The sequence below is a fragment of the Antennarius striatus genome, chromosome 4 (genome assembly GCF_040054535.1).
Source record: "Antennarius striatus isolate MH-2024 chromosome 4, ASM4005453v1, whole genome shotgun sequence".
Lineage (NCBI taxonomy): Eukaryota > Metazoa > Chordata > Actinopteri > Lophiiformes > Antennariidae > Antennarius > Antennarius striatus.
This window is the reverse complement of record NC_090779.1, coordinates 18,773,877-18,790,014: the sequence shown is the minus strand read 5'-3', so window position 1 is coordinate 18,790,014 and position 16,138 is coordinate 18,773,877. Positions and strand designations below refer to the sequence as shown.

Here is a 16,138-nt window from a genome sequence, read left to right as displayed (position 1 = left end):
CCGTTCTGGTACTGTCTTAAGGTCTCCTTCTTTTAAAAGTAGGTGGCACATTAGGTCTTTGCAGGTCCTGGCTTTTCCACCTGGCCCAAATTATGAGTAATTTAAGAGATAAGGATGAGTCACTTAACACTGCTGTACTGCTAGGAGAACTTTTTTACAGTAATCTCCAGGTGTAAATTCTTGAAAGAAAAAAAAAGAAAAAACAGACTCAATCTGAAGACAAAATAAAAATCAATTTTTTTTAGCTTACTGATTTTCAGTGCAAAGACTTTATTACTATATTACATGGTTTACATACTCACAAAATGTGTGTGTGTGTGTGTGTGTGTGTGTGTGTGTGTGTGTGTGTGTGTGTGTGTGTGTGTGTGTGTGTTTGGTGTGTTTCTTTCTCCTCAAATTGTCAAAATTTAAGCAGAGGAGTCATAACTGCTTCAGAAACTTCAACACATGAACAGGAGAAGATCTCACACAACCTCATTGTTTAGAAAGGCAGGAAGTTGCAAAATAAAAGCAAGACGTTATTGAGATCTCAAGGGCAAACAAAAACTCTTTCTCGCATCTCTTAGCATGAACAATGCAAACACTTCACCAAAACATTTCTTCATTCATATTGTGTGTTACACCTTTTTTGTTGCTTAATTTTTCCCCCTACTTGATTCTTCTGTCCTTTTTAACATACAACCTGAACAAATAACAAGCAAGTAACAAGTAACAAGCAAATTTATATTATAATAAGGGGCATTACAAGAAAGGCTGCTGTTATCTCAAGGATAAAACATAATATGTTTTTTCTTTCCTGTTTGCAGGATATCCTGGGTCTTGGCGATTCACTGCTGCACAGATCCAAGAGGTCCCTGCTGGTCCCTCCTATGGTTGTAACCGAGAACCAGAGAGCTCCCTTCCCCAGGATAATTGGGAGGGTAAGAAGCCAGTTCTAATCGTAATCTCAGTTGAATGTATGCCTCAATCAACTGAGAACCAATTGTTATTTACAATAACAACACATGTACTGTATATCCCATATCAAAAGATTAAAGATCCACTCTCACCCTTATTCACACCCATGTTCAATTTTAGAATCTCCAATTCACCCACGTTGTATGTTTTTGTTGGTGGGACGAAGCCGGAGAACCCGGAGAGAACCCATCCACAAACGCTAATTCCTCCAAGAAAGGCCCTTAGTTTGCTTTAAATTTGAGATAATCTTACTGTGAGGCTACAGCACTAGCCACTGTGCCGTCATGATATGTTACATAGCTGCATAGGAAATGAAATTTAAAATGAATTGCAAATCAAATTTGACTGGAGGTCTTTGAAAGAAACTAAATCTGGAAAGATGGAAAGATGAGAGAAGTGATGGTTCCTTGATATTATTTAATGATCTTGTATCACTTCACAGACAAGCATCACATAGGCCCATGGAATCATTTCCATCACTGCCATAAAACCTCATACCTTGCTTCATACCTAATTATTTCATTGATTTCATGTCAATAGAGTTTGTTTGCCTTGACTTTTTGCTAAACAGGGTTTCAGTGGAGATTAAATCTTGTGGATACCATTTAGTTACATAGATATAAACTCACATAGAGCCAATGCTAACCGTATTTATTTTAAAGCTTAGCTCTCTACATTATTTCACCCTAATACTGTAAATACAGGGAAAGGTGTCAAACAATATTCACCTGAATCAATTTTTAACTGAAGTGGATTCATTTCTCATTAAAGTCAGTCAGATGAAAGTATAAAAGCAGACTTGTGTTGCAAGAAAGCAGAATGTCTCAAACTCTCGCATACTGTCTTTTCTATTTTGCTGTGGGCTTAAAAAGTCTTGAATTTAAAAAAATAAAATACAAGCTATTGTGTTGTATCCATTACCATTTGCACCTCTGATAGGAATAATGATTAATTTAATATTGCAGTGAGTTAATGTCTCATCTTTGGTAGTCCTTAATCAATGAAATTATGCCTCTCATAGTTAAATAGGAATTACCTGCAATGGATTCACACATCATACAATTACACAATTTATCCCCAAGCCTGTCAGAAAAAATACTGCCAAGGCCCCACTAAAAGAAGAGATAGAGTTTTGCTCTTGACTTCAGCATACAGCTTAATAGAATGCATTCATAGCATATGGTACACAGATCTGAACCATACATCACTACCAAAGGAATTTTGAAACACTCTTCCAGCCAAACACTCTTGTGAGATAATAGGTTCACTGTGGTAAATTTCTGGTCTAGACATCACCTTAGATCTAAGAAATGTTTCATTGTGATGATTGAAATTGTAAAAGCTTTCATTAATAGCCACTTAATACGAGGACAAGAGGTGGGCTCTGTTATAAATCTACAGGAAGTTTGACTGCTGCGTTTGTTTTTATTTACTTCTTCATTTTCTTTTTGTTTGAAATGAATGTCACCTGCATAAAAAAATATGTAATGGATTTTGCACTTCAAATTATTATATTAGGACTATTATTATTATGGTTCTTTGCATTGAACTGATGAGAGGAGACAACAGTTGCGGGTGTAAGTACTGTAAGTAAGTACTGTACAACTAGATTACTGGGTAAGAATAAACCTTTCAAATAAATTAATTTCATCTCGGTTCCTTCCAGTTTTCTATTTCGGTATCAGTTTTGAAAGTGTTATGTGCAAGATGAGTGAAACCAAGTGTGTTTTCCTGTTTCAGTTAATTAGCACCATATTCATAGAAATAGGGTTTGGAAATAGTAAACCACAGGACACCGATCTTGGATTTGTTTTTATTTAAAATCAGTGTGAGAGCAGTGGTTTGCTGTTAGACCTGAGTGTTTCCTATAAAATTCAGTTTTGACAGTTATTTGAAGGCAATTATGCTTTATTTCCTCATTAAGATCCATTTTGAACTTTATACAGATCATCAAATATACATTCTCTCATTAAGGAGATCAGAAATCCTCAAACAGTATGGCTAGATATTTTGTTTTGAGGATATCAGCTCTTAAAATGACTTACAAACAGCTTAGTCTGATAGAAATCATGTAAGAAAGAAAGTGTTACTGGTGTGATTAGAACCCAAATGCAGTACACTAGTGATGTTCTCTGACATGAGGCTCCCAACCATACTCAGACTTGGTAGGGTTTTTTTCAAAACCGCTCCTTCAAAGCCTGCCTAAAACACGGACAAACCACGTGACCGATGACTTTTGAACCACTCAAGTGGTTTATCCACTAGGTGAACCGGTGTAGTGGTTCGGATCAATGGGCAGGGATTTGATACACCAGCCAGTCCCAGATGTGTTAAAATGGATGAAACAGCATGGTGCGCTGCCCATCGGGTCAATACCTTCTGGATTGATTAGATTAGCTTTCAAATTGCTGACGCCTGACAGTTTTGCAGTGGAACCAACCAGAAAAAAACCTCAAGTCAGGGAACATTAGAACTGATCAAAGTAGATTTTAATTTCTAAGAAACTTACTTTCAAGCTCTGTTGCTCACACAGTAGAAATAAATAAACCACAAACGTCATTTTTAATTTGCAGGTGAAGTGTTTGCTTTGCTCCTAGCACCTGACGTACAGTAACAACACGTCATCAATGATGATACCGCGCCAGATATGAGAATGAAGTCTGTGGTGCTGCTGTGATGGCATCTCAGAATTCCAACTTTTATCTCACAATATACACCTTGTTTTTGTTTTTTTTCCAGTGGCCCTAATCCTCTTGTAACTCATGCACACAAACATATATGCATACATTTACAGTATATTACATAGACATGCATGAACATGTAATCTATATCTCTTATTGCTTTATTGAACCCTGCAAGGATTAATGATCATAAATCAATTTCCTACAATATATGGCTATGATAGAGCAAGCAATGATTAATTAAATTATCTAATTAAATTATACTGGTGGAAACCCATTGAAATTCCATGATAAAACAATAGCATCAGACTTCATACCAAACATATGAAAACAAATGTATTGGTATTATAAACTAAGCACACCCAACATAGTCAAAAATTAACGTGGTGACGTAACGACTTTGTGTTGGCAAATCATGGATTGCGCTGGGCAGGCATTGCGAAGTCGTAGATGAATGTTAGCAGGCTAACTGGAGAAAGAATGCTAACTAATAGTGAGGTTGGAAAAGGAGCTAACGTTAAAGGACGAGACACCTGTCAAAAGAGCATGTGGAAAAGAAATTTTAGAGAAGTGATAGTTCTGTTAGCTGACTACATGAAGAGCTGTATGGAGTTACTTAAAGACCGTTTTTGTCAGATGCCTGAGGAGCATTTTGGATACTACATCGATTGTCCCATTCCAAACGGAAACCATAGCTGGACAGACTGTTCGTGCTAGCCAGCTAGTTTCACTCAGGATTTGTTGCCGTTTTCTGTGTTGTTCCTGCTGTTTGGACTCGTTGCTCAAAAATATGAAAATAGTTGGAACAGTTTTAGAGTTTCATCATTCTAAAATTAAGTTAACTGGGAAGTCCATGCAGAGTTATGGACTATGCCTTTCGCCATATGGTTCACGCAATTCCTTCTGGCAGATGTGCCGTGATTGGTTGGGTGATGTGATTGGTTTGGCGCTTGATTGACAGGTAGTGGGTGGAGTTGGTGACAGCATGAGACTTTTCGAAGTGAGCTTATTCAAATATATATGAGGGGAGAAATTTTTTTATTCAGAAAATATATAGAATACAGGAAACCTCGAAGCACTGTTTTCTGGGCTCACCGGCCCTTGTGTGGCTGCAGCTATTCTGCCAAAGAGAGCACCCACATTCCCAATGAATGGGGTGCGAGTAATGAATCACTTTTCAACACAATTATCCAAAAGGGTTTGAAACCCCATGACATGACCCCAGGGGAAACAGACCTCTTTGTCTCAGTTCAACTCATTAAACTGATAAGTAGAAATAATGTTGTAATTGTCCCTAGCATCAGAAAATTTAATTTTTGTTATTCTGGAAATTTTCTCTTTCAGCTGCCATTAGGACTGATGAATCTTTAACACCTGAAAACAATACTGCACCCAATAAGGCAAACTTCAGAATTTCAGTTCCATTCATTTTCACATATCATTATACTGGTTGGAGTTTTACTGTACAGTCAGCAGAACATAATCTTGAAACTGTGCTAATGTATTGCAATAATTACTAATTGTTTTGTATTTGATGAAGGCTTTTTGTTATCCTGCCCGACTGCTGTGCAACAGGCCAAAGATAATTGACACATCATATTATTTATGCAGCATATTATAAATTGTGTGTTATTGGAACACCTACAATAGCCCTTCAGTTAATTTTCTCTCAGAAACAGCTGCATTATTGAATTTCCACTGGTGTTGAGTCAGTGCAGTCAGTAAATCATCACCTGACTTGTGTTATAACAACCCAACACCATACATTTGGGACCTGCTGCTTTTTTTCCTTTCACAAAGCTTATATATAAGACAACAAGCAGCATTGTCATAGATAAGACTAGCCACCAAAACATTAACTACATCCCATAATGAGCACGGTACATAATAGATTATAGCGCCCCAGAGAGAATCAACATGCCAGCATTGTGTTCATTATTGTCCTTGTTAAGCAGCCCAGAGGTCTAGTATGTAGCAATGGACGGCGAAGGTGGATGTGTCAAACCATGGGTATTATTTTTTAGGGACAATCATAGTCGTCAGGGAACTGTGTGAATTTATCCCCTGGTGAATAGCGGAAAGATAAGAGAAGGGAGCCCCGAGTCAGCAGATAAGTTAGTTCTATATGGGACACAAATGATCTCTACAGCATACTGAAGAGTTGCTGTGGATGCAATTGCATCAACTAACAATCAAAGCCATTGCAGTACTTTTACACATTCAAGTGAGGAAGCGGATGCATAATGGGCATATTTTCTCTTTCTCCCTTCTTTGTGATGTCTTACCAATCCACCCCTTTCCACGGTGCTTCCTCCCTTCTCTGCTGCAAATTCCATCCATCCTCCTCTCATATCCCTCCATCCTTCTTCCTACCTCCACAGTTAGCTTTGCATGAGAAGACAGTCTAATGTGGGCTATTTTACCAAACATAGGCTATATGTTGACGACTTGGTGAAATTGATTTTCCACACCAATAGCTTTCCTCTTCTTGAAACCTACCACTTCCATATACCAGCCATTCATTTTTCATGCTGCCTCCTTCTCTCCAGGAGATGAGCAGCAGGAAAAAGGGGAAATTTTTAGGGTTACTATAAGATATGTATGAGTGTGTGAGTAGATGTGCATACAAGGATAGTGGGTGAGTGTGTGAGCCAAAAGGGTGTGGGTGAGTTTGCTGTCAGCGTGACTCACAAGGGAAGGGTAAGAACCTTGTTGTTTATGTCACACCTCCTGGTAGCTGTGGAATTGTTTTGATATAGAGGTCTCTCCCCTGCCCTCCCTCAGGGAACCATGATCCCTTCACATTCTCTTACACCACAGCTGCAATAAAGCTGATATCCTTAAATGTTCAACTTGGAGTAACTCATTTCAGTCTAGAATGTATGTATTTTTATGAAATCAATCGTTTATGAAGTAGTTGAAAAGCTCTATTTCTAAGATGTGTGTGTGTGTGTGTGTGTGTGTGTGTGTGTGTGTGTGTGTCTGTGTGTGTGTCTGTGTGTGTGTGTGTGTGTGTGTGTGTGTGTGTGTGTGTGTGTGTGTGTGTGTGTGTGTGTGTGTGTGTGTGTGTGAGTGTGTGTTGTGCCCGATTCAAGTTCTAAAATTACTATTGCTATGAATATTAGATTGGGTGCAATTGGTGGAATGTTAAATGTTAAAAACATGTCCCGTCAGGAAAAAAATGAAAGTATCTCCTTCCATTAAAAGCAGTAGACATTAAGACACAAGGCAGAATAGCTTGATTTCAATGATAATTACATTTTGCTGCTGCCTTAATAGGCTGATGTCCTGCATACCCACAAGGTCACTGCCATTCCAGGTTCGTACAGTGAACATTTTTGCGGTAGAACAGTCATCCATCCTATGACATCAGTCAAATTGCAGTGAAATACTCGTACCCAGACAGCTCTAAATGATACAAGTCAAAAATTTCTCAGGTGGCAGAGGGAGGAAATGTTCATTTGTAAATCACTGCCACCGTCTCTGGCACCACTTTGAATAACACTTTTTGTGTCAAGAAAATAGGAAATATTTTATTTTAGTAGGCCAATCAAAGGGGGTTACTTAACAAATATTAGTAGTTAAACTGGACTTTAGAAAAGAAAAAAGAAGAATCGAAAAAAGGAAAAACCTACCCAAGACAAGTACTGTATACTCTAAGTTGTAGTTGATTTTGTTAGCTGGAAAGACATGTGTTTTAGTCTTTTTATTATGCATTGATTCCCTAACTACAGTAATACATACAGTAGATGCAACAGGCATCAATCTAAGTAAAAGAGTTCGTTTTGTTTAGCACTTGAAGGAAAGCATATCCTTCAGCTTAGTCACTAATTTAAACACGCAAAAAGCAAAACACAATCACTCAGTTGTGCAGTAAAACATAACTTTCATAGAGTGGGGGGGGCATGCAATCCAAACCTACTAATCTATAAAGTGAACTCTAACTTTCAAGCTGGTCTGGAACGTTCACTTACCAAATGGTAAAGCTGCCTTACTTGAAGGTCCAGCTCACAAATGAACTGACTTGACATGACAGCTCAATGAGGGCCTCGTTTGGCTGTAGGCCCATGTAATATTATTAAGGAGAATAAATGTGTCTGTCACCCTTGTGCATTTGTTTCTGTACTGAGTGCAAACTGACTTCCTCCACCTGTCAGTCTTGCCTCCAACCCAAAGCCCTCTACCTGCTGTTTGTCATTTGCTCCATGCTTTGTCTTCTCTTACGTCTCTGGTGTCCTTGCATTTATTTTGTCCGCTGCACTTTATTGATTTTCTCTGCTCATTACATTGCTCCTCCTTTTACTAAAGCAGTCATTCAATGCCAGGCATCTGAACTGAGAAGCAGGAAGTGAGCAAGCTGTGTTGTGAGACGTTACAACATCGGAGAGCAGGCAGCCCGTGGGCCTAGTCATTTAGTCTAATTGATTCTCTTAATTGTTTTAGGAAGACCAGAAAGTTTCTGCCATTTCCTCCCCATCTGTCTTTCAGCATGTTAATCATGCCCGTTTGAGGCTGCTGTTTGCCTACAGTTAGTTAAAGCCATCTGATGCAAATTCCAATTGGTGCTTGGACCCCGGACTCACTGAGCAGATGTGAAATCCGCTTTGATGAGCGGAGCAAAAACAACATTTTGATGAGCATGAACTCTTGAGATGTTCTATTCATCTGAATTTAGACTGACTGATTTCTTACCATACTCAGCTTTTTCTTAGCATTAACACAAGAGAATATATTTTGTTTCAACCGCAATGTTCAAAATTAGCCATGTTTATTCCGTCATGATAGGGAATTGAAATATAAAGCAGTTGTTGCCTTGAAATAAATGTGGAAAGAAAATAAATCATGCGAGGTCTGGGTAGATTTTGTGGACAGTAGCATCTTTTGAAAGGGAAAATTGAAGGTGTTGACCTTCTTCCTGCTTAATTGCACCATTTTCAGCAGCGGACGTTCTTGATTGGTGCTCTTTTCATTTTTATTTAAAATGACTCAGTGGCTTATGGGTGATAACTCAGAGTAACAATCAGTCCATCATCACCTGATTTCCTCCTCTTTCTCCAATCACTCACTTGCTGTCACGCTATCTTTTCACACACACAAGCTCACACACACTGGGCTTAGCCTTTTCCTGGCAGTTCTTTCATGACCAGTGAATGTCATTCACAAGGCGGCTGTATGACCTTGTTAGGGAAGACCAAACCTAAGCAGAGGAAATGCAAGGGAGTCTCTCTTTGTCCCTCTCTGTCTTTCTCTGTCCCTCTCTGTCTCTCTGTCTGTCTGTCTGTCTGTCTGTCTCTCTCTCTCTCTCTCTCTCTCTCTCTCTCTCTCTCTCTCTCTCTCTCTCTCTCTCTCTCTCTCTCTCTCTCTCTCTTACCCTCTCTCACTGACAACAGACATCCATGAGATTCCAGAATGAGGTTGTGCTGAACGTTCGATTGTCGCAATTGTTTGTGCGTTTTAAGATGTATCAGGATTTAGTGTGAGATTTTCTTTATACCAACTCATACACACTTCGCTTGGCACTGTAGATTTGTTTTCCAATTTTTCACACATGAACTGCGATATACAAGTTAGTTTTTTCTGACTTCCTCACATATTTCTGTTTAACCATTTTTCCTTTTCTCACTTTTTTCATTCTTTGCAATCCTCACACCTGACGTAGACACTGACATGGAATGGTGTTATTAAGGTTCAAATACACACAACCTTACTGGTACACAATGTCATGCTGATCTATTTGTTTCCTTTGTCATTTCATTCCTGTGCTTGGAGGTGTTTGGTGTTGCGAAGCTGTGCCACACCTCCTGTCATCTTTCCGGAGTGTCACAAGCCCAACAGTCTTTTAAGTCTGCTTGGCTGGTAATGAGAGCTGATAGAAAGAGGGGAGATTCTCCCATCAGTCCTCCCACGCACACAAACAGACGGAGATATACTTAGTGGTGACAAAGCCACTGGGTGCACGTTTCCATGCCAGCATGCGTGAAGTCTGTTATGTGTATTTGCCATGTAGATTATCATATTTCTCTCCCACAGAGATGTTTCCTAATCACATTGAAGTTCTTCTAAAACTTCTTTTACTTCCTTCTGCTGAAGTTTGTGTCTTTCTCATCAATCTCTCTCCTCTCTCTTTCTTGCTCATCCTGTATCCTTCCCCCGTCCTCAATGCACATCAATAATCTTTTTTCCTCCTCTCCCCTCACATCTATCCAAGTTTGACACCCAGCCATCTGTGAATCTGACTAATGTTGCACCTCATGCTTTTTTTTTTTTTCATTTTTTCATCTGACCTAGTTTGTCACTCTCAGCAGGTGCTGACTGCCACTGTGATTATGACTCCAAAATATATCTGTCCTAAATGACAGCTATTGCACACCTCTGTGTGTGTGTGTGCGCACGCCTGAGCTTGCACGTGCATGTGTGTGTTTATGCTCCCATGATGATTTGAATATAACAGTTTAAACTAATTTTATAGTGAAAAAAAGTCCTCCTCTTAAATTGAACATCTTTGTGAAGACAAGAACAGTGGGGAGGTGGGAGAATTGTGATGGAGTAAAAAGAAAACAATGCCAAGAGCAGTAGGGGACAGAAAAGAGGAAATGTTCTGAGTAAAGGTGTCATTCTTAAATAATGTCTGTCCCGTGTTTGTTCTATTCTTTTCAACATTTCTCCCTCTTGTCATTTGGTGTGACAAACCAAAAGTGCAAAGGGAGTCCATGTGGAAAAGACAGAAAAGATGAATCGAAAATGAGATATAGATGCTCAGTATAAGAGCAAGAATGGACAAAGTAACAAGAAGGGGCCATGAGCGAGAGGGACAAAAGGGGGAAACATGAAGCAAGACATTGAGATAAATGAGCGCTTTAGAGAGGCTGTAAGGGCTCGAGCTTCGTCTGGAATACTCACTGCAGTCTCGTATCCCATGCTCTTTTAAGTACGGAGTAGAAAGCTATTTTAGCTGCCTTCCCATGGAAGTGCACTCTCATTAATAGTGACCTAGTGGCACCCCTCTGATCATGAGACACGATGCTGAGGGGCCGTTTAGATCATTGACACGGAGACTGACCTAAAACCAAGAGAGATGCCAGAGGTGGAACCTCTGGGTTCAGCATGGACTGGTAGCTGAGTGCTTTGAAAAAGTAACACTATTTTGGTGTTAACTCAGTGCTCCATTACAATAAACTCGGCGTAATGGAAGTCGCTTTATGAGACTACAATTCTGACTGTCATGCTGATTTCTGGGTTTTCCACCCCTTAAGCAGGAAGTAAATTTTGGATTTATAGAACACTTTATTGAATAGTTATCATTGATGTTAAAAATCCCACATGAAATATTAATTAAGGTCCATGCACCAAGCTAGAATTATTTTTTATTATTATTTTATCGTATTTCTCTCTTTCACATTTGCCTGTATTGCTATCAATAACGTTTTTTTGTGTGATGTGTTAGTCTAACATACTGTGTTTTCTGTCTTGCTTTTCCGGTGTACCTGTGACTTCTGCTGGCGATGGCAGTCTCATGTAAGTAGAGCTATTTGGGGTCAGATCCCTGCTGTCTGAGGAAAGCATCGCTTTTCCGCGAACTTTACAGCACACATTAAAACGTATCACAATTGGAAGAGTCCTCATTATATATCTCAACAAAGAAAATTAAAATCCTCAAAATATCACCCTTAAATTTATCAAAAGTGTTTGTTCTATATTTGGTAATATCAACGTTCTTCATTGAAATGAAAAACATCCATCATTAAGATAACATTAGAACTCTTAGTTTACATGAGTTGAACATTCCAACTGGTTGGGTTAAATCAGACCATTTGACTTGCAGTTTGCATCATCATTCCAGTTCCGTTTGCTCAAATGTATGGCAATGGATTGTAATTAGTGTGATATTCACTATGCTGAGATTTGAAAACATGAACAATAAAAACTTTAATCATTTTCAGATTCAGTAAATAAAGTCAGAGTAGAATAAAATGAGAGAAAAGGCTTACAGTTGTTTGAATTGTTGATGTGTTTTTGCCCTGCAGGTGATTTCAGTTGAGACATCAAGGAACCATATCTTCAGACTGACAGGACCCGGTGCTGATCAGGATCCCAAAGGCCTCTTCAACATTGATATTGACACGGGAGACGTGTCAGTCAGCCGCTCACTGGACCGAGAGGCCATTGATTCTTACCAGGTCAGTGCATGTGTGTCACCACTGAGTGTGTGTCACCAGTGTGTGTGCGTATGTGCCTGTGTGTGTACGGTTTTCTTTGACAAGCATATTGTTTCCTTTTCAGTTTCAAATTAGATGAAGTTTTACAGATTTATTACTGATGTTGTGTTGGACTGGGTGAGTTTAAGCACAACATAGTCTGACCTTCAAACTTAGCATGAGCTCAAGCTTCTATATGGGAAAAACAGTGAACAGTTTGGCCTCGATGTTTGAAAGAGCACTTTCACTTTGTCAAAGATTAGTCAGGATAAAGTGAGGAGAGCATTGATGAGGATGAAGAGTTGAAAGGCACTCGGTCCTGATGATGTACCTGTGGAGGTAAGTAAGTATCTAGGAGAGGTGGCAGTAGAGTTTCTGACTAGGTTGTTAAACAGGATCTTAGACAGTGAGAAGATGCCTGAGGAATGCAGAAGTGTCCTGGTGCACACAACAACAAGGGAGATGGGCAGAGTTGTGGCGACTACAGAGGAATAAAGCTGATGAGCCATACAATGAAGTTATGGGAAAGAGTATTTGAAGCTAGACCAAGGGCAGAAGTGAGCATTTGTGATCAGCAGTGTGGTTTCTTGCCAAAAAAGAGTACTACAGATGCAGTATTTGCTTTGAGGATGTCAATAGAGAAGTCTTGAGGGAGCTGCTTTGTTTTTTTGTAGATCTGGTGAAAGCTTATGACAGGGTGCCCAGAGAGGAACTGTGGTATTGTATGAGGAAGTCTGAAGTGGCAGAGAAGTATGTGAGAGCGGTGCAGGAACATGTATGAGGACTGTTAGACAGTGGTGAGGTGTGCTGTAGGTGTGACAGATGAGTTCAAGGTGGAGGTGGGACTGCATCAGGGATCAGCTCTGAGCCTCTTCTTGTTCGCTATGGTGATGGACAGGCTGACAGACAAGGTTACACAGGAATCTCCATGGAGTATGATGTTTGCAGATGACATTGTGATCTGCAGTGAGAGCAGGGAACAGGTGGAGGAGAAGCTAGAGAGGTGGAGGTTTGCCCTGGAAAGGAGAGGAATGAAGCTTAGCCGCAGTAAGACAGAGTACATGTGTGTGAATGAGAGGGACCCAAGTGGAAGAGTGAGGTTACAGGGAGAAGAGATCAAGAAGGTGGAGGATTTTAAGTACTTAGGGTCAACAATCCAGAGCAATGGAGAGTGTGGAAAAGAGGTGAAGAAGCGTGTACAGGCAGGATGGAACGGGTGGAGGAAAGTGTCAGGTGTGATGTGTGATAGAAGAGTTTCAGCTCAAATGAAAGGAAAGGTGTACAAAACTGTGGTGAGACCAGTGATGTTGTTTGGTCTAGAGACAGTGTCACTGAAGAAAAGACAGGAGACAGAGCTGGAGGTAGCAGAGATGAAGATGCTGAGGTTCTCTCTGGGAGTGACCAGGAAGGATAGGATCAGGAATGAGTACATCAGAGGGACAGCACATGTTAGAGGTTTTGGAGATAAAGTCAGAGAGGCCAGACTGAGATGGTTTGGACATGTCCAGAGGAGAGGTAGGGAATATATTGGCAGAAGGATGCTGAGTTTTGAACTGCCAGGCAGGAGGCCAAGAGGAAGACCAAATAGGAGGTTTATGGATGTAGTGAAAGAGGACATGAAAGTAGTTGGTGTGAGAGAAGAGGATTCAGAAGACAGGGTTAGATGGAGGCAACTGATTTGCTGTGGCGACCCCTGAAGGGAAAAACCGAAAGGAGAAGGCTTTGATTTTGTATCCAGACATACATAGTGAATATTAGCACTGTTATTTGGTAATGGATGAGCTATTTTCTTTTTCAGGGCTCAATTAATGCTATTGATTAGACACTGGTGGTTTTCTCTGTGATAAAAAAACCCAAAAAAAACAACAACATTAAAGGCTGTTTGAGGTGCTTGCTGGTTCTGGTGCCCACCAGGTTGTCTGCTTGATGAAGTTATTGCCCACAGAAAGAAAGGGAAACAAAGACAGAAAAAAATCTACTGTTTAGTAAGTTTCTCTAATCTGTTTTTTCTGAAACAGATGAATGAAGATATTTAACCTAATGCAATATGTTGATAAGCTAACTAGCTTTTGTGAACACTCTTGTGATATCATTCACTCCGTGGATATCAACAAAACAGCATGTAAGAGGACTAAATATACTCAATGAAAATATAAATCAGAGAGTGTTTAACCTTTCAAAGTTTTACTTGAAGCAAAATATGTAAGATGTTAATGCACACAAAAGTTATTTTCCTCAATAATTGTCCAGAAATACTTTTTAAATCTGCATTACTGATTGAGTATACACACACATTAGAGTTTCCCTCAGATTGCAAGATTCCCCTTGCTGGGGCACCATCTCTTACTTGCATTATGCATTGGTGAAGGCAGGAGAATAGCTTTTAGTGGTTATGGTCTGATTCAGGTTGTTTACAAGCACCTTTGACACTCAGTAAATGAGCATCACTGTGTCTCATGAATAATCTAGAAAAGAGATGGAATGATCTGCTAGAAGAAGAAATCAGCTGCAGTCTCCTTTATAAATGAACAATATTTTACACTGAACATGGAAAAAAACTGATTCATCTGCCACCTAGCCTGTCTGTCTGTCTGTCTGTCTGTCTGTCTGTCTGTCTGTCTGTCAGTATTTGTGTCTGTCTCTGTCTGTCTATCTGTTTATTACTAAGGTTATCTTATCTTAAAAACAGACCACGTTTATCAAATGAGCCAATAATGATTTAAAGCAATAAGACGTAATATTTTTATGCCACACTAATCAGTTTCCAAGTGTTGAAATGTCAATCAACGAAATTCCATGCAGCTTAAGCCTTTAATGTTACATTAATTGCCTTAAAAAACGTTAGTCATAATTTGTCAATCTTAACCAGTGGCCTGTAAAATCATTATTCAGTGGTTATGAATGACAAAACTCATTTTTAGTAGTATAAAAATTAATAATTTAGGTTTGTAATTTTCTCCATTAATGGGGTGATGTTTTAGGTCAGGGGTTTTGGTTTGCTTGTCAGCAATATTACATACAACCCTCAGAACACTTTTGGGGGATGTTGCATGAAAAGCAAATTATGAAGCGGGTCCAAGTCATGGGGTGGGTACACATTATTTTTCACTTTTTCAGAATATGTTTCTGTAATTGCAATATAATGCTTATATAATACCTGTAACCATCTTTTCTAAGTGCATTCAAAGTTAACATCAACGTACACCTGCAGGTTTTCTATATCTACAAAAGAGACTATTTAGAGGGATACAACAAGTACGTGGGTTTTAGCCTATAGTCTGACCTTAGCTGTTGTGCATTGTTATTGGTTGAGTGGCACTTTTCAAAGGTTGACATACCTATTACACACAGATCATTATCATCCTCAAATTAATAAAAATACATATTTGTACATTGTCAAGTGGAGTTATTGATTGAATGGAATATTTGAGTAGAAGAAGAAGAAGAAGAAATTTTTTTTTTGGATTTTTGCAAAAACACTTTAATCACATTCAAACATTTTACAATTTTACTTTAGATGAAAGCACTGAAGTGCTTCAGAAGAGGAAGATTTTTTTAAAAGTACTTAAGTGCTTCAAAAACACTAAAAACCAATAAATGAAAGGAAATACTATTTAAAAATTAGTGCATTATATCAGGAAGTTTGCAAAAGTGAGTTGATCATCAACTAAAGTGCATAGGACATTTTTGTGACACCAGATGTTCCTAAAGTTATTTAGGTCTTTTGTCATTTTATAGAAACCAAATTCTAGTTTTAAGCGACATCTGATGTTACAGCAAAAACAGTAGCTGCTTCTTGAACAGTATTGTTTTCAATTCTCCTCTTCCTGGTCACATAAATTGCGAGTTTTACCTCTCCAGAGATAAAATTTAAAAGCTGCCACTTTCTTTGATTCGATCTATTGTACCCAGCACCGTAGATGAATTTCCTGATACTAAAAATTTCACTGAACAGATTAAAAACATTCGTTAGAAGAGTGAAGAGCACAGCAAGTCTCACACACTCACTAAAAGCATGAAAGACTGTCTCACGAAGGGGACAGAAGGGACACTGGCTGGACACCGCAGGGTTAAAAACAGAGATAAAAGCATTGGAACTGATGGCACCGTGTAAAATTCTCCACTGGAGGTCTCCTGTTTTTTTTCTTGAGGGGAGGTTTGTATAGAAGTCTCCACTGTGGGTCAGGTCCATTTCCCGTCATCCTGTTGGCCCAGGCAGTGGGTGCTCTGTTACACAGGCCTTTCCTGTTGATTACTTTTACACATTGTCTGTACAGTATTTTTTTGTTGGCCGTGTGCAGGCTG

At 39.2% G+C, this 16,138-nt stretch overlaps 1 protein-coding gene across 1 annotated transcript in view; it reads left to right on the top strand.

Moving 5' to 3' along the window:
• cdh13 (cadherin 13, H-cadherin (heart)) overlaps positions 1 to 16,138 on the top strand; it is a 370,468-nt gene that overhangs the window by 133,741 nt on the left and 220,589 nt on the right. The window contains exons 4-5 of the mRNA XM_068313468.1: positions 807 to 918; positions 11,655 to 11,815. Of these exons, the coding sequence (XP_068169569.1) occupies positions 807 to 918; positions 11,655 to 11,815 (273 nt within the window). The remainder of the gene's footprint in view (positions 1 to 806; positions 919 to 11,654; positions 11,816 to 16,138) is intronic.